We start from the raw sequence: 26916 nt of genomic DNA on the forward strand, positions 1-26916 counted from the left end.
TCTAGCAAGCAGGGAATACCGACAGAAGGAATGCGAATGAAACAATTCGATAAGGAAGAGCGGGCGACAGGAAAGGTCACGAGATAACTAGAATGATATTCAGGAGTACAGTCGGAAGAGAAATGACATCGATAGAACCAGTCTTGCGTAGTGAAAGTTACATTACGACTTTAGTTTGTTCCATTGCATGTGAATAAGTGTCTTGTATCGCACGGTATTATTTCATTCGTAAACATATGTTGCGCATTTAATTAGCTTCGAATTTTTCTCTTTCTACGTTCTTTATTTCCACAGCGATGTCCTCATCTGTTCCACTTCTTGGAAGAGACAGTATTTCCGTCGGCCCGTACCTCTCACCCCCTCGGCGTGCCTACACGCGTCAATACAGACCATGATTTTCGGTAATCGTTCCTTGCGCGAGCTATAATTACGTCATTCACCCAAGCATCCCTCCAAGAATCTTTGTATTGTGAACTTTTTCCCGCAGTAGCGTTGCCTTTGATGCACCATAGGAAGTAGTCCACAACGCCCAGCGTGATGAACTGATGATTAATGGACCAATGCTGGAATTCCGGCAGGGGAAACAGAAGTACACCGCCAAAACATAACTCTGAACACCATCTTTGTCCATCATAAATTTCACTTGGATCGAACGGGATTGGAACCTGATTTACCAAACTGGAAAGCCAACGGTCTAGTCATTCGGCAGTAGGCCTACGCCTAAATACTGGGACATCATTTTATTTTTACTAACATTTTTAATATTAACCTGGCTATACCGTTGGATCAACGCCGTTTGTTACCCCCTTCCACGACTGGAGTTCGATTATACTGGCGTAATATACAAACAAATCACTTTACTAGGTATAGGAGGGAAGAAAAGTAGTTCATCCATTTAGGTAAACTAGGAAATATCGCGCTTTTGAGTTTGATCATTTTCATTAGGTTTCTGTTTAATCAAAATACAGTACAGTATTAACAATGAGTGTTTTTACTCACGGACTGAGCTATCCATTCGGACGTATTCATTATGCAGTGTATATTATATTGTCTACAGCACATAAACGTATAATATAGAGAATGAAGTTAAATTGAAAAATAATCATAATATGGATATTTAAACACATTTTTTTTTTAAATGGTGGCCGTTCATTTCGATACAGGCTTCAGTTCTAATGTGCATATTAACGCACTATAGACTACTGTACCTAATCCCAATTACCAGTTTCGTCCTTCGTACTAGTAACTCATGTTGAAATAATTCTGTACCTACTCTATAAAAGAGTACCTTACGTACTGTAAATTCAATCTTCAGTTCTGTCCGATCCAAAAAGATAAAATTACTCAGACATACTATCTACTGTCCGTCCAAGTGGTTATGTCGTAGGGTCGTAGAAAGGGAGGAAATCACATGACAGTTAATTACTTAACGAGGCCCTTTTAAGTTATTCTAAACATTTGTGTAATATTACGCAGACGTCAAATTCCTAACAGAAATTAATGTTCTCAGGAAATACCTAAGACAGCGCAGCCACTAGCTGGCGAATAAAAGCTGGTGGGGGAAACCGGGACGACGTAGGCAAATGGACGACAGTACCTGTGCGAAAATGATTCAATATTGAAAGCTCTTTCGTCACTGGAAAATGCGAACATATTTTTGAAACGTACTGTTTACTATGATCGTAAGATGCGGTCTCGGATCTATGTGGAGGACGGTTGAACTTCATTAGTAGAAAGGGTGGAAGTGAAGTACATTCAAAAACTCAGGTACAATAAAAATTGAAGTAAAAATAAAATGATGTCCCTGTATATTAAATAGCAACACGTAAATCGCAAATACTTCTCCATTCTGTATATTATTTTCATCCTATGACTGAGTTCGGTTTGAACAGAATATTAGAAAAAAAAACCGATACTCTGTTTTACCTGCTGAAACTCCACTGAAGGATAATCCCTCAACCCTCATTAAGAGCTCAGGATTTCCCGAAATACGGGTATCTCATTGTCATGTAACTGCATTTCCGAAGTTCCTATCACTAGTTACCAGTGTGTGTAAACCACTATACAGTATGGAATCTTGCTAACAACTTCTTAAATTTTAATTTTACAAAAAAATGTTTTATACAAAAGCTGTTGGAGATAAAGCATACAACGTGATACCAGTGTTCCTAAAAAGTTAGTTGTTCAAGAATACAGAGTGTGACAGTAAACTTTATTTTTTTAGGTGGCACTCTATATTAAAATTTACATATTCCAAATCTCCATTAAATTTTATTTAAGAATATGTAGAAATTTTACCCATTCACCCGTTTTATATCTTTTAAATACTTATTAAACTTGTTTCGAGGACTTCAAACTTGAGACAAATAAGTATGTAAAATCATGTTTATTAGGTCATAAAAGTAAACAAAACACTATGACTAACCAAATTTTACCACAGGTGTTCAAAATGAGAACCATTCACAGTCAAACAATGTCCGAGTCTATCACGAAAACTGTCTACTGTAAATATGAGACGGAACACATCAAGCCGTGTAACTGTAAGAAAGACGAGAGACTGTTTTCATACAAGCTACGAATTATAATGCATCTTATTGTGCCATATCCGAAGATACAAGCTTCGGTGCCATTTCTCAGGCTTGAGAACAATAGTTTACTAAAGATGTTATTAATTGGTCCAACAGAATAATATCCGTTATAGTGACAATATTTGAGGAGAAAAATCGCTCCGGCGCCGGGGATCGAACCCGGGTACTTGGTTCTACGTACGGTACCAAGCGCTCTGACCACTGAGCTACGCCGAATTCAATCCACAGCACCGGATAGAACTCTTCTCCTACAGTATTATTTCCCTTTTGTGGCCTGACTCCAAGTTGGGCATATACGTTGACGTTTATATTTTAAGTCAACTGCCATTATACAAGGAGAGCACTCAGCTGAGTGACTAGTGGCCGGGATTCCGCAGTAAAGTGCACAGAAATCTGTACAGAAACTTGCACTGCTAGCTAGACAAATTTACTAAAGATGTTATTAATTGGTCCAACAGAATAATATCTGTTATAGTGACAATTAATATTTGAGGAGAAAAATTCGCTCCGGAGCCGGGAATCGAACCGGATCCTTGTTCTACGTACCAAGCGCTCTGACCACTGAGCTACGCCGAATTCAATCCACAGCACCGGATCGAACTCTTCTCCTACAGTGTTATTTCCCTTTTGTGGCCTGACTCCAAGTTAGACATATACGTTGACGTTTATATTTCAAGTCAACTGCCAAGTACGTAGAACCAAGAACCCGGGTTCGATCCCCGGCGCCGGAGCAAATTTTTCTCCTCAAATATTAATTGAGAATAATAGGCCTAATTGTGAATTATGAAACATTGTTGGATATACCCATGTCAAGAAAATAGTAATTGAATTAAATCCATGGCGCGAGAGCCCATAAAGGGCCATAAGCCATAAGTCGGAAGCTTAGCGGAGTTGGAAGATCCTCCAACCCGTACGGGGTAAGCACGGTGATACCTCAGCCATAAGATCGACACCGGTCCCATACACTTATGAGGAAATATTTTTTACTAGGAGAACTCGAACAATCCCTCATTCCGTATCACATGACTACGGTACAAGGAAGAGGAAATACCCGGAGAAAACCTGTAACAAATTCCACTTTATATTAGTGTTTGCGATATTGGACTAACGGTGCGACAATCTACGAGCCAGTAAGAATTAAATGAGTCATGGCCTCAGTTACTGTTGGAAAGTTGAAAGGAAGGTGCTCCACAATGAATGTCGAGACATTTTCTTTCGATTAAAATTTACACCACTGAAATCGTGTAGCGTATAGGTGCGGCATACTACTGTTGAAAAGTCGTCACTGTTCAGCGTTGCCAACTGTTATACGAAAAATTGCTAAAAGCTCTTTCAAAGTCTCCATTTTCAAGCTAAAATCCCTCAAGTTTTCCTTGTTAACAGTGTTGCGTCATTTCATCAAGTTTTTTTTAATTGTAATTCGTATTATACAATACGAAACAATAAGCCATAATGTTGCCATTATTCAATGGGTGAATGTTTCTGTGTAGGCTATGCCCAGGGGAAGGTATTTATGGAGATTAATTTTATCATTTGTGTTTTTTAATATTGGTGTCTGTGGAGATCGTTGGATATTGATTTGTATACCTTGGCGGAGATTAATGGAAATTTTGGAAAATACTATTATTTTGGAATTGGAGTATTAACACAGCATGAATATTACTTTCCAAATAATTAACATTAAAGATTCTTCGGATTCTGGTAAAGGTGCGGTATGGCCAATAGACAATATTTGTTGGATTGAGACTGTATTTAACACACACTCATTAAAAAAGAAGAAAACTTGCAGCCCTCAAATTAACACTTTTAAATTATTATTGAAATGTTGAATTCCTCATCTTTTGAGTTCACTAACGTACTCAGAACACCTGGAATACCATGTAATGTAGGCCACTTGGATATATAACAAATTCAAGTGATTAAAAAATCCGAAAAAAAACTCAGAATATGAAATTCGCAATAAAACGACGCAATAGTAATAATTCGCGAATGTATTCATATTTCGCTATTAGAACTCTATTTTTCTTTTTGTTGCGATTGTTTTATCCACATATTATTAATCAGAATCACTTAATTCTGTAAAGATTAGTAAAAATCTATTGTTTATCTATTAATGTCGTGATTTTCGCGATCTCCATAAATACCCTGCCTTCGCTATGCCTATAACCCTGAATCTCTCCCCAGCAATACAAATTTAAAACTGCAGAAGATACACAAAAGAAAAGGGGCATAAAGTAACTTTAAAATATTGTAATTGTCACACGACACAAAAGAATAGTGTTCAGCAATAAAAATTCCTATTCTGACTCCAACTAATAAAGAGGCAAATAACTGCTTTTCGCATTAGAATTTTTCTAATTTCGATATGGGCAAAGATGGTACTTCACATATTTTCTTTTATCTTTAGTCTGAACATGCTTTTATAAGCCAGTTGATTTTACAAAAATTTCGCACCTACATTATCCACAATAACCCCTTGTTGAGTCTTTTTCCACTAGACACAGAATTTGAAATTGAGCTATGCATTCCAAAATTTTCCTAATGCTGTTCATATTTAGGACCATTATTCATATTTCGTTTAATAACAATAATAATAATAATAATAATAATAATAATAATAATAATAATAATAATTTAGTTTAATTTACCTGGCAGAGTTAAGATCTTAAGGTCTTCTCTTACACTCAGTCAGATCTACAATTAATACAAGTGCAAAAGTAATTAATTAATTAATTAATTAATTAATTTATTTATTTATTTATTTATTTATTTATTTACTTATTTATTTATTTACTTATTTACTTATTTACTTATTTATTTATTTATTTTATTGCTAGTACTTATTTATTTATTTATTTATTTATTTATTTTATTGCTAGTAAGTTTGAAATGAATACACGTTAATAGGCCTACAATGTAAGATAAAGTAGCCCACTCCTGAATGAGTAAGACTTGTGCTCAAGAGGGGATTCCAATATAGACAAAAATAAAATTAAAATTGAGAGTGACTAGAAATTAAAAAGTGTTCAATATGTTTAAAACAAATCATAAATCCAATACAATTTTTTTATTATTAATTTGGAAAGGATTCGTGGTTAAAATTATATTGGAATAAAATTTGTTTAATAATCTGTGTCCCTGACTCATGCTGTGATAAAAAGCTGCATGGTTTTACATTTTGGTTCACACAAACGCAGAGAATTCATATTTTTAGTTCTATATTTATGTATATACCTTTCAAAGTTATTCAGATTTTTATGAAAATATTTTAATAAAATAAAATAATAAATTTGTTTAATGTCGAAAACTTTGAAATGTTTAAACAACAATTAAGTTCTACCCCAACCTATAATACCATACATAAATATAGATTGAAATAATGCTAAATAAATTATACGTAATATAATTTAATTATTTGATTTATGTTGTCTTATCCTGTCCTTACGTCTAGTTTTAGTGCAAGATTCAACCACTCTAGTTTATTTTAAACCTTAATATTCATTTACTTGTTTAAGTTGTAATTTTCGTTTGACACTACGATGTGCAGCCAGTATATATAAATCATTCATTATATTTTCTTCCATTCGTCTTTCACAACGGAAATATTTATACAGTTCGTATAAGTCAGGCGCTAGATAAATAGCAGTTGATAAAGCGTCGTAAAATAAACCAACTAAAAAATAAGAATAGACTGGATGGAAAAATGAGGGCTTCACCTGGTAAGCACTTTTCACGTGATCTATAGGACCCCATACATGCAGAGTTGCCTGTAGTAGGGCTATATGGACGGAAAGTATTAAGACTTTTGGTCTTGAGGTAAGTCTCCAGATTTCTGTGGCTATTTACATTTTTCCGACTATACAGCATAGAAATAAACTATACTGCGAGCAAGTGGTCGACATTTTAAGCAGTTCTCAGTAGCGAAATGGCAGTAAGCTATGAAAGTACAGAATCGAGAAATTATTTTTATCCATTTCTATGAACGCAGAACCATGAAGGGATAATATTTCTCGAGTCATCACATTTCTCCAAAGGGAGTTACTGATTTTGACGATCTCTTAGGACTTCTTTGTGAACTACTTCTAGGAAGTAAGTTTGTGCATGTATGGACAATCATCCAATTCAGACATAGGCCTACCTCCCTGAGGTAAGTCTGTACAGATAAGTGTCCGATAAGTCTTTGCGTGTATAGGCCCTTATCGTATGGACTCGGGCGGGCATGCTAAAGAGTTTTCTTTTCGTAAACTCACAAGACAATCCAAGTAATTTTATTATTAGATGTGGCGATAAAATAAATCTATTTTCATTTTTAAAATACTCTAGAGTTTCCTCCAGAAAACACGGAAATTATATTTGAAGCAAGTACAGCAATTGGTTTGGAAGTAAATTCCGAAAAGACAAAGTATATGATTATGTCTCGTGACCAGAATATTGCACGAAATGGAGCTATAAAAATTGGAGATTTATCCTTCGAAGAGGTTGAAAAATTCAAATATCTTGGAGTAACAGTAACAAATATAAATGACACTAAGGAGGAAATTAAACGCAGAATAAACATGGAAAATGCGTGTCATCATTCGGTTGAGAAGCTTTTGTCTTTAGTCTGCTGTTAAAAAATCTGAAAGTTAGAATTTATAAAACAGTTATATTACCGGTTGTTCTGTATGGTTGTGAAACTTGGACTCTCACTTTGAGAGAGGAACAAAGATTAAGGGTGTTTGAGAATAAGGTTCATAGGAAAATATTTGGGACTAAGAGGGATGAAGTTACAGGAGGGTGGAGAAAGTTACACAACGCAGAACTGCACGCATTCTTCACCCGACATAATTAGGAACATTAAATCCAGACTTTTGAGATGGGCAGGGCATGTAGCACGTATGGGCGAATCCAGAAATGCATAAACGAGTGTTAGTTGGAAGGCCGGAGGGAATAAGACCTTTGGAGAGGCCGAGACGTAGATGGGAGGATAATATTAAAATGGATTTGAGGGAGGTGGGATATGATGGTAGGGACTGGATTAATCTTGCTCAGGATAGGGACCTATGGTGGGCTTATGTGAGGGCGGCAATGAACCTCCGGGTTCCTTAAAAGCCATAAGTAAGAGTTTCCTCCAAAGTCCAATAAATAACCCCATATACAAGTGTCAATCAATGATCATAAATGAAAATTTCCTTCCTATTATGATCTTATAATCCCCTAGATGTAGTTACTTTTCTCAAAAAATTGGCACCACTGTCGATATTTCATGGAAATAATACATAATTGAAAACTTATGATATCTTGGCATGGTGTCCTGAAAAGCGTAGAGTAGCCTACGGAGAAAGTTATTGATAGCCATGCAATGCGTAGGAATGTTTATGACAATCGCGTAAGCTCACAATCAGTCATCCAGCTACGTTACGAGAGTGTAAGACCAGGGTTGCCAGATGTCCCGATTTGGAATTTGTGCTTTACAATTAATAATAATCAGCTGGGGAAATCTACGAGACAAATTACTATTAAGTGATTAGTAAGTCAATAATATGTCGTAACATATTGCCACAGCCTAATATATACAGTCACGAAGCTTGAGTTGTGAGGGTGCTAGGAACAAAAGACTGTGCCGGTACTATTTCGCATTGTCTGTAATGAGGCGATATTAGCGATCCTAGCGGTTAGCAACTATCTATGGAAGCATATTTACTACGTATTGAGCTTCGTGACTGTATATACTAGACTGGTATTGCCACAAGGCCTTCAGAAAGATGTCAGGGAAACGCTATGTAACTTACAGCACTTATTGTTTTATACTTGGAAACTTGTACCTAGAATATTTTTTTAAATTGAAATTGCAATTTCTACATTCATATTAGTTCCTTCAACTGCATGTAAGGGATGGTTTTTTATTCTCTCTCTCTCTCTCTCTCTCTCTCTCTCTCTCTCTTTTCTTTTGTACAATCATGAAAATTTCAAATCTGCCCACACTCACATCATCCTTCCTATAAGACTAAACGTAAGTACTGTATACGACGGAAAAAAAGATGTACCTCCTTGGTAGATCTAAAATCTGGCAACCCTGTAGTAAAACACAGGTTAGAATGATGGCATTACACTCCCGAAAACACTATATCATTTTTACTGAAGCGTGGCATCTCCATACGAGATAATCTATCCTAGAAGGACTGAGTCACTTGTCCGGTTTTGTAGTCATTCCTTTATCACAAACCCACCGAAGTATTCGTATCTCAACCTTGTACCCTTGGAAGGAATGCCGATCACTGCACTATAGCTTTAGAAAAGCTGGGTTGAATAGACTAGCTACTGCATACAAAGAAACATACACGAGGTCTCTCTTCGTGTGAACTAAACCTATGGCCACCGTCTCTCGAGTAACCTTCACTTACCCAAATTAAATGTATACCTGACCATTCTTACATCATGACTCGATGAATTTCCATCTAGCCTTCGAGTGTATAGCCCTACCATAAGCGCTCACCTGACCATTTTCCAATGTCTTTAAAGCGCCCATTTTAAATTAAATTGAATAAAAATGTTAATTCCTTAAAGGAAGAGTTGTTTAGTTAACCGACCGTAAAAACTATACAGAACTGTCGTGTTTTAACATAATATTGTAAATAAGGTAACTTTCGTATCACTCTTGGTATAATTTTCTAGTGATTTTGTCAAAAGGATCAGACTATAGGATTATATTTCTATGCCTGCTAGAAATGGCATATAATATATGGCAGTATAACTATCGTCATGGTTACGTGTATCGAATCACGTGACAACAGTCGTCACTGTTACGTATCATGTCATGTTATCACCTCACACACAAGAATAAATTACATAAACGTAACTATTATTTCATAGTCCGTCATGAACAAGGAAGCAATGCTCTAAATGTAATTGGATGAAAATTTTGAAGTAAAGAAATTATTAATGTAATTTCCAACAATGAATATTATGTGAGAATTAGTGTGGAGCCGTAGAAATGTGCCGTTACGATGACAACCAAGTATACAATGTCGCCAACGTGATGGAAACATGGAGGCGATCGGAGCGTAATTTTGACCACACCACCTCATTCCAATACCGAGACCATAAAAGTATGGAGCTAGCTTAATGCCCCCATACGCGCTTTTATGGATAACTTTACCTTTACCATTGAATTAAACTTCATTTTTTACAAATCGGAAATTCAAAAATAAGGATAGGAATACCTTTATCTTACACTTACTTAAAAAATCCAATTCTAAAAAGTTAAGCTTCCTTACTGTCTTTCAACGCTGCTAAGTGGTCTAAGACGTCATGCCTTGCATTAACCGTATGAAATGAGCTCTAGTCTTCATGAGGGAAGAAATTATCACACTAAATTTCAGCCAGTGCAGTGTATGGAACCGGTGCACAAGCAGCATTGTGACGAATTTGGGTACCTAAAGTAAGTATTGAAATCCGGTTTCGTAAGACAGATATTACGGCTGAAGAGGAGGGAAGAGATCATCGTGCTGACCACATATTACCCCAGTACTTGTCGGATGATCGTTCACCTCTTCTGAGGTATGTGTACAAGAGACCTGTAGTCGGTTGGTCGACTTGAGCCCTTCATAGGCTGTCACGCCAATGATCTTAAGTAGCCTATCAATATTAATGTCTGTCTTTGAATGCTGGACTGAAAGAAATTCAATATAGTCTACGTACTGAAACAGCATAAATGATATTCGTGAAGTTTTATAAGATACCGGGAAAAGATGTCCACTGATACGGTATCATCACATAATGAGAACTGCCAAAACAAATGATAAAACAAGTCTGTAGGACGAAGGTCAACAGAAATGAGTTGTTAACAATCCGATACATAACAGAAAAACGATGAAGATATCAAGTAAAACTCAAATATCTTTAGATTAATAAACATATGAAGTAGGCTATAGAAACAGAAGAAGCCGTATTACGCGATAAACTACACACAGATGCAAAAGAGAGAAGCAATGTTGCGTTGTTAAGTAGAGGTATAGCTTGGATTTCTTCCATTCCTGTTAATATTAATGAGGAATTCACAACCTTTAAACAACGATCCACTCTATCTTCGTCTTCAGAGGGAGAAAAAGGTGGGAAGGGTATCTTATTCGTTGAGGTTGTTACAGTTATTCTGCTCGACTAACCTAACCGAATACAGATGTCGGATGGGAAAATAATGGAACGCTAAAGAAAAGATAGTTCAAATAATTTTGATAGTCCTGCTTCAAGAAACTGAACAGATCTAAAGGATTTCTTAAAAGATGAAGATGATGATGATGATGATGGTGATGTACTTCAAGATGAGTACGTAGGTGTATACAGAATGTTAAATAAAAGTTATGACATATTTTCATATCAGGTAGTTGATCATGAACGTTTCTGGAAAGAAATGTATACATGTTTAGATATGGACTATTTTGTACTGTGGCCAATTATCATCTGTCTGTTGATTAGTCACTACAGGAGGTTCTCTATTGGTTATCACGCATTGTTACACCCTTCAGCTCTACGTCTTAGAGACAGAGAATCACATAGTCTAATAACAGTCTAGTATATACAGTCACGAAGCTTGAGTTTTGAGGGTGCTAGGAACAACTGATTGTGCCGGTACTATTTCGTATTGTCTGTAATGAGGTGATATTAGCGAACCTAGTGGTTAGCAACTATCTATGAATGCATATTTACTACGTATTGAGCTTCGTGACTGTATATACTAGACTGGTCTAATCACAGTCTAGTACATACAGTCACGAAGCTTGAGGTGATTTTTTGCATTTCTCCGATACAATACTCCAAGCGGTTAGCAACTGAGAATACTAGGAACAATAGACTGTGCGACAGTAGCGATCCTAGTGGCTAGCAACTAAAGTTCAACTGTCATTGGATGCATATTGCCTACGTATTGAGCTTCGTGACTGTATGTACTAGACTGTGGTCTAATCTTGTTTTAAACTTTGTCGATAATAGACCACAATAAAGAATGACCATATCTGCACAGATATTTGTTTCCAGATGCATGTCCATGGAAACTTTTTGTTTTGTCTTGGCCAATACTACCTGCTGTGAAAATGCGTCACACTTCTATTTAAACACCCGTTACTATAAGCAGTGACATGAGCTTCAGCCAGGAAGTCAAAAAGAGGATAGCAATGGCCAAGAAAGCTTTTAATAGAAAAAGGAATATCATCTACGGACCTCTGGAAAAAGAACTAAGGAAGAGACTAGTGAAGTGCTTTGTACGGAGTCTGACATTGTATGGGGCAGAAACATGGACATTACGAAGAAGTGAAGAGAAGCGAATAGAGAAGCATATGAAATGTGGATATGGAGAAGAATGGAACATGTGAAGTGGACGGACAGAATAAGAAATGAAGCTGTGTTGGAAAGAGTGGGCGAAGAAAGAATGATGCTGAAACTGATCAGGAAGCGGAAAAGGAATTCGTTTGGTCACTGGGAATATCATCTATAGACCTCTGGAAAAAGAACTAAGGAAGAGACTAGTGAAGTGCTTTGTACGGAGTCTGGCATTGTATGGGGTAGAAACATGGACATTACGACGAAGTGAAGAGAAGCGACTAGAAGCATTTGAAATGTGGATATGGAGAAGAATGGAACGTGTAAAGTGGACAGACAGAATAGTAAATGAAGCTGTGTAGGAAAGAGTGGGTGAAGAAAGAATGATGCTGAAACTGATCAGGAAGAGGAAAAGGAATTCGTTGGGTCACTGGCTGAGAAGAAACTGCCTACTGAAAGATGCACTGGAAGGAATGGTGAACGGGAGAAGAGTTTGGGGTAGAAGAAGGTATCAGATGATAGACGACATTAAGATACATAGATCATATGAGGAAACAAAGAGGAAGGCTCATGTCAGTAGATTTACTGGCATATAAAACTCCTGCGGGACAAAATTCCGGCACACCGGCGACGCTGATATAACCTCGGCAGTTGCGAGAGTCGTTAAATAAACCACAATTTAGAATTTTAGAACAAAGAGGAAGACAGAAAATAAGAAACATTGGAGAAAACTGGGTTTGCAGTGAAAGATCTACCCTTGGGCAGAACACTAAATAAATTAATGAATATGTGTATGCTTTCTCGGGTCAAGTCCTAGATCGAAATTAGGATACTTTCATATGTGAACTGATTCTCCAGCGGGCGCTATGATGAGCATACGTTGAGACATATGGCCAGACTCCGTAAGACAAGAAAGTTTAATAAAAATCCATGGTCTACTTAGATTCAGTGCAGTTACACCAATCTACAGTTTTAGATAGGCTACTACCGGGCAATAACAATGTACAGTGCCGATATGGTACCGTATGCTGCAATTTACACAAACTCCACGAAATATATAGCCTATAGTACAATGAATAGCAAGAAGTTACAATATTTCTCCCGTTAATTTCTCCCCAACCATTAGACTTCGGACTTAGATATATAGGGTTAAATCGAACTACTTTTACCCAAACTACTTACTTACTTGCTTTTAAGGAACCCGGAGGTTCATTGCCGCCCTCACATAAGCCCGCCATAGGTCCCTATCCTGAGCAAGATCGATCCAGTATCTATCATCATATCCCATCTCCCTCAAATCCATTTTAATATTAACTTCCCATCTACGTATCGGCTTCTCCAAAGGTCTTTTTCCCTCTGGCCTCCCAACTAACACTCTATATGCATTTCTGGATTTGCCCATACGTGCTACATGCCCTGCCCATCTCAAACGTCTGGATTTAATGTTCTTAATTATGTCAGGTGAAGAACACAATGCGTACAGTTCTGCGTTGTGTAACTTTCTCCATTCTCCTGTAACTTCATCCCTCTTAGCCCCAAAAATTTACCTAAGCACCTTATTCTCAAACACATTTAACCTATGTTCCTCTCGCAAAGTGAGAGTCCAAGTTTCACAACCATAAAAAAACAACTGATAATATAACTGTTTTATAAATTCTAACTTTTAGATTTTTTGACAGCAGACTGGATGATAAAAGCTTCTCAACCGAATAATAACACGCATTTCCCATATTTATTCTGCGTTTAATTTCCTCCAGAGTATAATTTATATTTGTTACTGTTGCTCCCAGGTATTTGAATTTTTCCACCTCTTCAAAGGATAAATTTCCAATTTTTATATTTCCATTTCGTACAATATTCTCGTCACCGGACATAATCATATACTTCGTCTTTTCGGAATTTACTTCCAAACCTATATCTTTACTTGCTTCAAGTAAAATTTACCCAAACTACATTATCCTAAAATATTATAGGCCTACATCCCTCCTAGGACACACTATATTTTTATTGGGCTAGAATTGGACATCCCCATATCAGATGTACACTTTCATATTTTATTTAATTCCCACATCTTACTTATATTTCCTTTGCCGCTAGTTATATTTTTGTCTTAAATATTAAATAAAGTCAAGCTCTTGTATAGATATAATTAAATTAGTTTATTCTAATTACCTAGCTTGAACTAATTGACGGTATCTTCTTTACATAAAACTGTTAATAAAATTTGTCATATTAGCCGTGCAGATTTTATTTTTTTTTATGTTATTCAAATTCTAAAATTTCTCTCTGTTTCGTCTAATTCAGCGTTTCTGAAACTTTTTTAAAGTGGGGACCACTTCTTAAAGTCAGAACAGTTCCGCGGACCACCTTACTCTTGTTTCCTTCGAAAGCAAATTTATCATTTTCGTAGCATATTTTAATACCAGTAAACTTATATTTTAAAATAGAATTAAGATTCGGTACTTTGGTCCTCTGTTATGAATTCGAGTGGTCCCTGGCTGGGTTACAGGCGCGGCGCCAGATGTGCAGGGAAAAGATGTCGAGAAACACCACGTAGGCCTATATAGTGCTTTAGAGTGGGAAGTCGATAGACGAGTAGGGTAATAAATTTCATAAAATGTCTGTACTGGGATAAAAAGTGAAATTCGATTGCCATGTGTCATTTCCAAACTCTGAGATTTTAAGCTACAGTAGGATACGCAATTCATTCGAATTTTATTTTTTCCTCTGTCTTTTTTGAAGGACCACAAGGGCAGACCTCGAGGACCACAGGTGTCCGCGGACCATAGTTTGAGAAACGCAGGTCTAATTCTTCTCTTTCCTACCCGCAGAAATATTTAAGTTATCTGCTAGTTTGCTGCAATTTTCGTAATCTGCTTTCCTGTTACTTGGTTATCTTGGCGAGTTTTAATCAGCTTCATAAATAGGTCGATCTTCTTATTGATAAGTTTATTAGTGTGAACTTCGACATTTTTTCCCCTCTTATTCCATAAACATATAGCATAGTTATGTCCCTTACAATTTTATATCCTAGATGCAAGATACATGAGCAATTTTCGAACCAAAATAAAACACATGCGTTTCTTTTATCAGAAATACATTACTCATATGTCTACATTTAACAAAATGAAAATGTTAAACTCATTCTCTTCAAGCACAGCAGCAAACTTTAATCATGTATAAGATATGCAAGAAATTGTACCTAAAACCATGAAACTCTACTGATGAAAATAGACTCTTTCTTCTTCAAACACATCTTTTGAGCAACTAAATAATCATAGAAAGAGGAAATGTAAGAAAAGAGGGAAAGCAGATTTGGGGAGGTAAAACAAATTCTTGCTGCCGGCGTTATCAGCACAAAATTTCAAGAACTCAAGACAAGGAAATGGAAAGAATCTCAACGTAAATACCTGATGTTGACGGTACCATGGCTAGAGCAATAATGGATAATTCGGAACTATCGCCTCAAAATATCTGTGGAATTTTTAAGTTTGAACCAAACTATTATTATTATTATTATTATTATTATTATTATCATCATCATCATCTACATAAAACCCGTTAAACATTTTGCTACTGAACTATATTTTTATTGTTTAAATGTTTTACCAAGGCTTAAAAGTCCAAAAACAGTGGAGTACACTGGTAATATAATTAGCATGACGTAATGTTACTGCTTACCATAATACAGGCACAGTCTAGTATATACAGTCACGAAGCTTGAGTTGCTGAGGGTACTAGGAACAATAGACTGTGCCGGTACTATTTCGCATTGTCTGTGATGAGGCGATAGTAGCGATCCTAGTGGTTAGCAACTATCTATGGATGCATATTCCCTACGTATTGAGCTTCGTGACTATATACTAGACTGTGATACAGGTATAATACAAGATACAGGACATCAATCTCTACAGAACGAACACCTCCACTTCTCTACCGGCAATCAAACCCGGGTCCGTTCAATTTGCAGCCGGAAATGCCACTGCTGAGTACAATGGAAGATATTCTACGCATGTTTTCTTGTATATTATATTTTATAATACTTTCAACATTAAATATCTTTTTTACTGTTTCAATACGTCATCCTTGTGGCCTATACCTAACAGGCAGACAGATTTCTATTCTGCCCGAAGCTTAGAATTATTAGTTCAAACAATTGTTTCTTTTTATCAACAAGAGCCCACCTGTATGACACCATTACATGACAATAGCATGTGCACAACTGAATATTAGACAGTATATAAAGAACTTTTCATAGTATCTATTAAATTTAATATGTATTACTGGTGTTTGATAAATGGGGTCGAAAGTTATAGTAAAACTAAAAACTTTGACGTTTACAATATGCTTTTTTTTTTCCAAACCTGTAAAGTTCAGATAACAGAACTGTAAAATAATGAAATGGCGGTATCATTTTTCATAATATATTGAGCAGGCCTACATTAAAATTCTTTGGAAATTCATATAATGTGCCTATAACTAAGCCTATTGCGCATTCGTTCGTTGGAATGAAATATTTTCGGTTAAAATAAATAATTACAGGGAAAGGCTGGTTATTCGAAGTTGAAAGAATGATTATAGGACAACACTCAAAATTGACTATTAATTGGAGATCAAATTTCATAGCGTGTTTTGGGAAAGCCATTGATTGAATGCCTAATATGCTCAGTCAATTAAGAGAGCAGTGTCTAGCACCTAAAGGCTGGTTCACAATAAACCGGGAATGGAAACGACAACGAGAACGGAAATATTGTTAAATATATTTAAATGTGAGCATTCACAATTACCTATTGTGAATGGTCACATTTAAATACATTTATTTTAACAATATTTCCGTTCTCGTTATCGCTTCCGTTCCCGGTTTATTGTGAACCAGCCTTAATCGAGGTTAGAGGAATAGTTCACTACTATGATGGACCTGACGCTAGGGAGTTCATTTTTCTCATTCATTATGATTTTGATGATGATGATGATGATGATGATGATGCAATTCCTGCAATAGTTCTAATTATATGCCTTTCTTTTGTATGCTTACTTGTTTATTTCTTTTTAATACACGTGATAGCTAGTTCCTTGCATTTCGTGTCGTCTTCTTTGTGTGATTTATTAATGAGAGGTTAGTCAAGAATCTTACTAATTACATATCTACAACTTTTATTTATGAATGTATTGTAATCATGAGTCTTTGTTTTAGATATTACTAACGAATTCACCATAGCCGTAATTCCATAAATATTGAAAAATTATAAATCAAATGCCAGTTTTGGTTGAGATTAAAAAGAGGAAATGGAGATGGATTGGTCACACATTGAGAAAACCAGAAGGATCTAGAGAGACTAATTCATGAAAGGTCCGAATGAAAGGCCGTCCGAAAACGACATGGAAAGAGCATGGAGAATGAAACTTCTGAAGTGGGAAAATCACGGATAGCGATTAAAGCACAGTCTGGTATATACAGTCACGAAGTTCAATACGTAGTAAATATGCATCCATAGATACAGTAGTTGCTAACCACTAGGATCGCTAATATCGCCTAATTACAGACAATGCGAAATAGTACCGGCACAGTCTATTGTTCCTAGCACCCTCATAACTCAAGCTTCGTGACTGTATATACTAGACTGTGATTAAAGCATTAGCAAAGAGAAGAAATCGCTGGAAATCCTCAATGAATGCCCTATGTTTCAATAAGAGCAAAAGAGAAATTAAGCAAGCAATAGTTCCATAAGAAAGTTTTTTTATATTATTATTATTATTATTATTATTATTATTATTATTATTATCATCCATGTATTGTGGATCCCTATCACCACGGCATGGCGCGTCCTCAGGTTGCGGATCGAGGAGACGGCCTCCAGATATGGAGGGTAGCTGCGAATATATTGAATAAGCAGTCGCGGACAGCCGATGAGGGGTGGTCCTCCAGCTTGGGGGTTGGGCGAAGGGCTAACAACCCATCACCGTAAAAAACAGCTTGTTACGAATCCTTCAAATAAGCCTCGGAATGGGACTGATTCTCTGGCCCGACCGCAGCAAAGGAATAAGGTTTTGAGATTTGGTACTTGGAATGTTACAAGTCTATGTAGAACAGGAGGGGTAACATTAGTAGCAAAAGAACTAGCTAGATATAGAATAGACTGTGGGAGTACAGGAGGTTAGGTTAGATGGGAATGGCATAACACAAATAGGAGATTATTTGTTGTATTATGGGGAAGGAAACGGTAATCACCAATTAGGAATCAGGATTCTTTATTCATAAAAGAATAAAATCAGCAGTAAAAAAGGTCGAATTTATCAATGATAGGTTATCGTATTTAGTACTTAAAGGTAGATGGTGCGATATCGTAGTTATAAATGCTCATGCCCCTACAGAGAAAAAAAAAACAATGGCGGGCTTATGTGAGAGCGGCAATGAACCTCCGGGTTCTTTAAAAGCCAGTAAGTAAGTATCATTATTATTATATTAAGTGGTCGTAATGTTTACTTTTATTTCGCCAATAGAGAGATTAAATTTGTGAAGTTTAATTCCCAGAGTACTGGAATGTAATTTATTAGAAACAGTAATTTCTTAGGGCCGTATTCATAGACATTTTTAGCACGGGCTTCCGGTGGATGATCAGCGTTTTTCGTATTCATATGAATGATTTGAATTCTGTACTAGTAACCAGTGGATAGCCGGGGCTAGCTTAGTACGCTCGTAGCGCGTGCTGCGAAATGTTTATGAATAGCACCCATATGCTTTTAAGTTATATAACTGGCGATTTATTATGCATGGTATTTCCTCCTTTATTGCGGAATATTTTACATACATATTTCAAACAAAATTAAAAAGTTTGTACCAGTTTCAAGACCATATAAAATTGCGCTTTTTTTTTTGAACGGGAAAACAAACACACTAAAATAAAATAAAATTTGACAACTCCTATCTGTAGCCTGTCTGAAGTAAAATGTGTTGTTGAAGAGTAATCAACATGTTTTCTTTTTTATTTAGAAAATATAATTTATGGACGTTTAATCTGAAAGAGTAGGCCTAACTGTGTGAGGATGTCTTCAAGTAGCTCCTCCGTACAATGACCTGGCACACGTGGCAAAGCGCGGCAAAGAAGAAATGAAAAATTCTACGAGTGAATTTCGTTTTTGGCATACGATTCTCCACACAGCCAGCTTCAGAGGGCAATGGCCCGCATGACATGGATATTCTTGCTGTCAGTTTATTGAGAATTAATGATTTCGTTTACTCTGCTACCGAGAGATTGCGCTCCTGGCTTCAGATATAAAAACTCCCATAAAAGAAAACCACAAATTGATAATTAACAGGCAATATATACCAAAAACCGTCCTTTACAACTCGAAAAATATTGCTACAAATCCACAGGACCCAGGATCGATTTTCGGAAGGAGACTGGAGATTATCTCCCTGACGTAGAAGGGCCGGAGTATTTTTTATTAGCCAAATGTAAGAGAGATCCAAGAACTATATGCAGGTTTTAATATAGATATGCCTGATTTATGATAGTAAATTTGTAGCGAAAATTGACTTTTTCCACGAAAAATCTTCATTTCTGCGATAAAAACTAAAAATGAGCATTTTAAAAACAATTTTAAATTCGGAATATGTATGATAAGTACTTTCTTGTGTTAAATTTTAACGTACCTTGTTAACATGTTTCGACCTATTTTCGGGCATCATTTCCGAAGATGACCGAAAATAGGTCGAAACATGTTAACAAGGTACGTTAAAATTTAACACAAAGTACTTATCATACATATTCCGAAGTGATACAGTGTTAAAAGTTGCGTAATCAAGATGTACAATTTTAAAGAAATACACTGGCCTTGAAAAGTTTTATGGTGATTCACTAGTCAGACAAAAGTTTCACTGGTCAGCATAGTAGAACTATAGAAACGTAATTTAAAAATTAGAATTTCTTTCATTCGCCAACTAAAAATTTTCACTCGTTACAGACGAGCAGACGAGCAGACGAGTGCTTTTTCATTCCCTGGAAATACATTAGGTCTATATTACTCTTGAAGATGTTAACTGCAAAAGAATAGGGAGACAAATTATTTGGAAGTACTAGCATTGATGACTGGATTTTTGCATAAAACTGAGAGAATAAGACGAATTTACATGGGGAACAACAATTATTATTATTATTATTATTATTATTATTATTATTATTATTATTATTATTATTATTATTATTTTAATAACTTTTCTCGCCATGAATGTTGCAAATAGAATGCTGCAGCCTATATAAGATTATTTCTAATTAGGATTGTGAATGCGTATCACACTACACGTACAAAAAATATCACAAAATTATTGTCACATTTTTAACTGCAAGTAGGCTACAATATTCTATTTATTTTTCACGAAAAATCTGACAAATTTTTAACAAAGAACTTGGCCCTGTCCATATTGTGCTTGTTCTGTGTCTTGTAAAAAATTATTCTTGTGTCACACTGATTATGTATGCAAGAAATACAGTTTTGCTCTTTGTGAATAAATAGTTTCAAAAATTATCAAAATTGTGAGAATTGAATAGATGATAGGATTTTGTCCTTTATGATGATGATGATTATAAGAAGTTACTGATTTTATCGGTATGTTTCCAACTATCCATATACGTGTTAATCTTAAAATAGGTGATCAGAAATCGGTTCTCGAAGATTATTAACACTAGTGCAAAGTAAGTCAATGATGCTTTTCCCCTAAATTATCAATTACTAAAATGAAGTATTGGAAAATATCAGGAACAATTTCAAGAAAGAACGAAATACAAAACTGTATACTTACATAAAAATGACTATGGAATGTACTACCATTTTAGGAGACATTAAAACTCAACCTTTGAGATTTCATTGGCAGGTAAGAAGAGAAAAGGGGACAGCCACCCAAGGCTACCTGTTGAAGTGGAAGACCAAAGACCACTTGGGAGCAAGTAATACAGGTATGAAAATGTGGAAGAAGGGCAATGGGACATCAGACTGACTTGAACTATAGGTTTCCAAAAATAACACAAGCTTTAAAGGACTATAACAATATTATACAGTAGAGTATTTCATCGTGAAGTAAGAAGTTACCCTAATATCGGTGCTTAGCATGGTATTTGGCTATTTTAATATAAATGTGATTTGTGCGCAAATTTAATATCAGTTTCAAATTCAAATTTATTTATTTTACATTAGATTTCAGCTACATTAGGCATTGCAGCCCGAAAGAGCAGAAGTAATGTGATGACTTTTCTTTTATCTGAAAATATAAGCTGCTTAATATTTTTCTGAAATATAAACAGTAGCAGAGGGCATGTAGCACGTTTGGGCGAATCCAGAAATTCATATAAAATGTTAGTTGGGAGGCCAGAGGGGAAAAAGACCTTTGGGGAGGCCGAGACGCAGATGGGAGGATAATATTAAAATGGATTTGAGGGAGATGGGATATGATGGTAGGGACTGGATTAATCTTGCTCAGGTCAGGGATCGATGGCAGGCTTATGTGATGGCGAAAATGAACCTCCGGGTTCTCTAAAAGCCATTTGTAAGTAATATATAAACAGGAGCAGAAAAAGTACAATTAAAGTAAAAGTGTTACCTCAAAACCAAAATAATGACCATGCCTTCCAGGAATTAGATAAGACGCTTAACTGAACTAAATAAATGTTACATAACTCTCTTCATCTCTCTACTTCTTAACGAAATGAAAAGTTCGTTATGCACTTCCTATGTAATGCCTAAAATAATAATTTTCAAAACAATTTTAACTTACGTAGAAAAACTGCAGAACTGTTTATACTTTTATATTAAATTTATCTGCTTACTTTGCTTTAACAATTGCGTATTAAGTTACATATCATAATTGTTTACTTTCTCTACATCTCAAAGTTACAATGTTGATTAAAATCTACGGAATACAACACATGAAAAAGAAATTAAATTTCATAAAGAGTGAAGTTTGATTTCGTCCACACATTATTTTATTTATTGGTAACTGTAGAGCTACTAAATCCATCTGTTATAGAATAAATTACATCTCGGTTGAATGATCCAGCAAATATTGACATAAGGAAGTTCAAACAATTCTCCTGAAAACAAAAATAAAAAAAATGAACCCATCTTTATCTCATCTTTTGTGGATGTGGTAAGTGACCTTGATTCAATTTTGTAATACACAACCGTGCTGCTTCCTACCGGCTACTATATTGGGAACCAAGCTTTACGTATGATTGTATCCAGATAATTAAAACCTCTGGATAGTATTCTGTGGGCGTGATATACAACTACCTACGTTGTGCTGCATATGTGTACTAGATTAATAAAATATAATACTGTTCAACAACGTAATTTAAAATAGCAAGGACATAAACATAGAAATAATATTTAGTTTATACAAAAAATAAAATCCCTAATTTTCAAAACTCCGTAATCAAATTCATACATAAAAAAATACAAATACATACAACACAAACCAATAGGCCTAGACCAAACGAACTTTAAGGTCCAATTATTTCGTTGTAATACCATTTCCATTAGACGAAGTAATATTATTTTCTTAAATTATATAAAAAAAAAAGTTAGAGTAATTTGCATATGGGAAAATTTCAGTATACGGATACCTCACTGACAACAATAATCTTAGAGTACTAAAAATACCAGATTTGTCTGTGTTTGTCGAATGCGCCTTATCATGCTTACGAAAAGGCACTTTTCAGTGCCAATAATTTATTTTGTGTGCACAAGGTTGGAATTTTGGAGCAAGATCGAAAGGAAGGTTTCAGTGCTCTGAAATTTATCCCAATAATGTAATAGAAACAAGGGATTTCCGATGGAAATATGTCTTATAAACATGATGGCCCATTATTATTATTATTATTATTATTATTATTATTATTATTATCGCAATTGTGATTGTGATTATAGTGAAATGTTTGAAAACAGAGGTACGGGAGATAATCATTTTACGTAATTCTGTATATTAACATGTATGTAAATGTAAATTTTGCATTTATATTATGAGAAATAAACAAAGAAACGTCGGGTTTTGTGTGTATTTAACTTTATAGTAAATACTGTTAATTTAATTCCCTGAATTTAAAATAATTATCTAACTTACGCTAACAAAAGTAGATCACGTCTTGGAAATGAATACTGGCAAATAAAATCAAACTAATAATATTTAAACATGACCTTAAATAATTGTTTGGGCTTCATATATGTGAGATAAATCTTACATTTTAGTAGTAAGTTGATACATTAGTACTTTAATTTTATGACGTTGTCAATACTTCTTAAATATAATATATTCACTTAACATGCAGTAAATTTCAAACTTTAATGAAGTTTTAACCAAACATGTTACTTTACCTTGTTTTGTGCCATGTCTATGAGAACGTAGACCAGAAGGACGATCTCCTCTTCGTCCGCTCCCAAGCCGGGGCCTTGCTGACCGGCAGTGGCCACATATAATACACAAAGATACGGTGCTTCCATCATTATTGTTGCTTTGTTGCTGAGTAACACTTGAATATAAACACTACCGGCACTTCACTACAAATTATCACTTCATCACTTTTGTCACTGTTTCTATTTTATGTCAACAAATCACACAATCTTCACTTGTACAATAGGCCGAAATTAATCAGTTCTTGAACTTCAAAATCGAAATAAAAGTACAGTTTAAATTAAATTGTTTACACCGCTATTAAATAAATACTGCTAACTAATGTTTACTTGCAACTATTTATCACAACTTTCAGTAATTAAAAAGTTAGGCCTTATTCTCAAGAACTCTTCTTCTAATAACACAGAGATTGTAATGTCGGTAAAATGATGATACGAGCTAATAACTTAATGTCAAGATGGTTTCAATATATTATTTCTAGATTTACGTATGAGAGACACTTGATAAAACAGTTTTCCTTACGTTCACTTACGTATCGAATGTCAAGTCAATAAATTATAGTATTGGACGGATTTGATATGTACATTGCACAAACAACTGCGTTTCAATTCTGCTGGCTGATCACTCTTACGGCATATGGACGGCGTACGTACCTCGTGGACATGCTCCTTCCTACAGTCATTACAAAGTACAAAATATTTATCAAAAACTTTGCATAAACCATATGCTTTCACTCCACTGCCACGTATTCGGTTGTTTCTACGCAAAAATCTCTTTTCGAACGTAAAGTCTTCAGTCTAATATAACTTTTCAGCCACCCGGTTTACTTACTTACCGTTACAGACTTTCAAATTTTGTACGTAATTCCCACACGGACGATGATGCTTTTATTGTACAATTTATAACACTGTCGTAAGTTTACTAAAACGCCTGTTATTGGCGTCTACCGTTTTCGAAAACATGTTCTTCAGGAAACTTGAAAATTCGGATATGTAAAACTTTTCGTGTGTTGATCGTTTGGCGTTTCCCAGTTACAAGACTGAGATAGAACTCATCACTCCAAACCGAACCCTCGCCCCGCCAGGGAAAGTAAAGCAGGTAGGAAAGGTGAGTTCAAAGACCTTAGTAGGAAAGATATACCTCGTACCTACTACTGCCACGCGTTCATGTGGTTTTCTCGCCTTGCAGTCACATATGCCTACTCGATTCCGTGTTTTGCTTAAATGTTGGGAATTCATGAATAGTAGTATGGCATAATAACTAAGAATATATCAATGCGCATTGCAACTTGGTTTTTAATTCATGAAGAGGGGAGGAATGTTAATCTTCTACTCTCATCAGTCTTGCTATAATTCCCATTAAATCCAAAAGAAAAGTCAAAATTTAAGAAGCTAACGCAAAACAGAAAACGAGATAAAATTTCAAAAGGATATTTAATTATTAAACCTGTTCTTATAAAATATTACAGTTTTTAATAATTATATAGGTTGATTTTTTTAACGTTTTTCTATGTTACTGACTATAAAATAATTTGATATTTTTATAATCATTCTGCAGGTGAGTTTCCTAATGAAATACATTTTTGTTATCCTTGTTATGTAACTTAAGCCTTAGCTACTAGGATATATTTTATTCGTGGCAATTAAAATAAAATTCATGAATTATTTTCCCTTCATTTTTTAAATAGTTCATATTTCATTTATTCTGCAACCTACTAACACTTCCCCAACCCTTCAAGAGATTGCAATGCATAGCCAACAAATTAAAAATTAATTATAGATAAAGCTAAATCTGAATTTTTGTTTTAATCACTTTAATCTCAGTGCATTCATTTTCAAATGACCATCGGCTATCTGAAGAAGTTTAAAAATTAAAGCAAACAACGAATCTAAAGATTACTCAAAGTAAAGAAAAATCGATTTAAGGAGAGTTATTTACTGAAAAGTCACACAAGGCATAATTTCATTTTGTATACATGCTGCATAATTCCTCAATTTTGGTTTAATATATTTTTTGAATCTTTGTGAATTTCTTAGAATATATAATTTATATGTCTGACCTCTAGAAGAACTGTTAGTCTATGTACAGAGTACTGTTGTATTTTTATTAGTCACAATCAAAATTAGCTATGCTTCACATTGAATGAGAGTTCTCCCCAAGTGCTTATCTGTATTTTGTGCCCAATGGACTTAAAATTAATTCCTTTCGTCTTCGGCTCTTGGCCAAATAAAATTTAACTACGGTTTAGGCATATGTCTTCAATGTCAATTCATTTACAAAACTGTAACGAAGTGAACAAATTAAATTAAGATAATTTTATCATATATATATATATATATATATATATATATATATATATATATTATGTCTGACCTCTAGAAGAACTGTTAGTCTATGTACAGAGTACTGTTGTATTTTTATTAGTCACAATCAAAATTAGCTATGCTTCACATTGAATGAGAGTTCTCCCCAAGTGCTTATCTGTATTTTGTGCCCAATGGACTTAAAATTAATTCCTTTCGTCTTCGGCTCTTGGCCAAATAAAATTTAACTACGGTTTAGGCATATGTCTTCAATGTCAATTCATTTACAAAACTGTAACGAAGTGAACAAATTAAATTAAGATAATTTTATCATATATATATATATATATATATATATATATATATATTGATATTACACATCTTACAACCTATACTTTGATGTGCGCTATAGTCTACTGGTATTTTATTTAGCCTATTTATACAAGCAATGATATTTTATTATTATTATTATTATTATTATTATTATTATTATTATTATTATTATTATTATAAATTTCTAAATTCTTATTGGCTAGAACTTGTCTACATTTCCAGGCATATCTCGAATATTGCTCCCTTGATGAATTCAAGTGGCAGTAAACTATCTGGACCACAATGTGCAAATATTACCTGACTTGATAGGTATTAGTTAAAGGTAGCTTACCGTATATGAATGAGGTTCTGAAATGTGTTGCACGTAGCACTGAACAGAACTTTGTTTCCCTATCCTGATTGGTTTCTATGTTCATTTGCCGGGTACTTGATATTAAAACAAAATTAAAACCAGCTGGGTTTACACTTGTCCAGCCTTTCCAAGTTATTTTACGTTTTAACATTGGTGGCCTGTGTCCACCACTTTTTTTTCAGGAGCTTGACAAACTGCCTGATTTTTCGGTGCCTCTTCCTATGCTCGTATTTTATATTGTTACCAAGTAAATTCATATAAAATTATTATTATTATTATTATTATTATTATTATTATTATTATTATTATTATTAATTATTATTATTGACGCCTGTAAAAACAGTAAATAATATATAGAAAAAGTACAGTAGGCCTATATGTAGTCCTTCTAAGCTTCAAAATCGAGAAGCCTGTCTCAGAAATAATGAATGCAATTTCTATTTGCGAGATGCCCTCATTCGATTTCCGCCTGGGACACTAACAACTGTTTGTTGTTGCCCAATTTGATACTCTTATTCCATTAAATTATACAACATTTTCAAAGAAGATGAAGCCATTATTTTTAAATCCTCATTTTATCTCTTGTGCCTTTGGACCTTATCGGAATACAAAAACGTAACATCGTTTAATAACTATGACGCCACA

At 34.9% G+C, this 26916-nt stretch overlaps 1 protein-coding gene across 7 annotated transcripts in view; it reads right to left on the minus strand.

Annotated features, from left to right (window-relative positions):
- The window catches only part of fus (epithelial splicing regulatory protein fusilli), a 544142-nt gene extending 519782 nt beyond the window's left edge, over positions 1-24360 (minus strand). For 3 of the 7 annotated variants that reach the window (XR_011333184.1, XM_069831352.1, XM_069831351.1), the window contains exon 1: positions 23247-24358. Coding sequence is in view for 5 of the 7 variants with exons in the window: in XM_069831352.1 (XP_069687453.1) it covers positions 23247-23375 (129 nt within the window). In the remaining 2 variants the exon portion in view is untranslated. Of the gene's footprint in view, positions 1-23246 lie in introns of all 7 variants that reach the window. The other 4 variants (XR_011333185.1, XM_069831355.1, XM_069831353.1 and 1 more) reach the window with 2 other exon arrangements.
- Positions 24361-26916: the final 2556 nt, after the last annotated feature.

The sequence above is a fragment of the Periplaneta americana genome, chromosome 7 (assembly GCF_040183065.1).
Source record: "Periplaneta americana isolate PAMFEO1 chromosome 7, P.americana_PAMFEO1_priV1, whole genome shotgun sequence".
NCBI lineage: Eukaryota > Metazoa > Arthropoda > Insecta > Blattodea > Blattidae > Periplaneta > Periplaneta americana.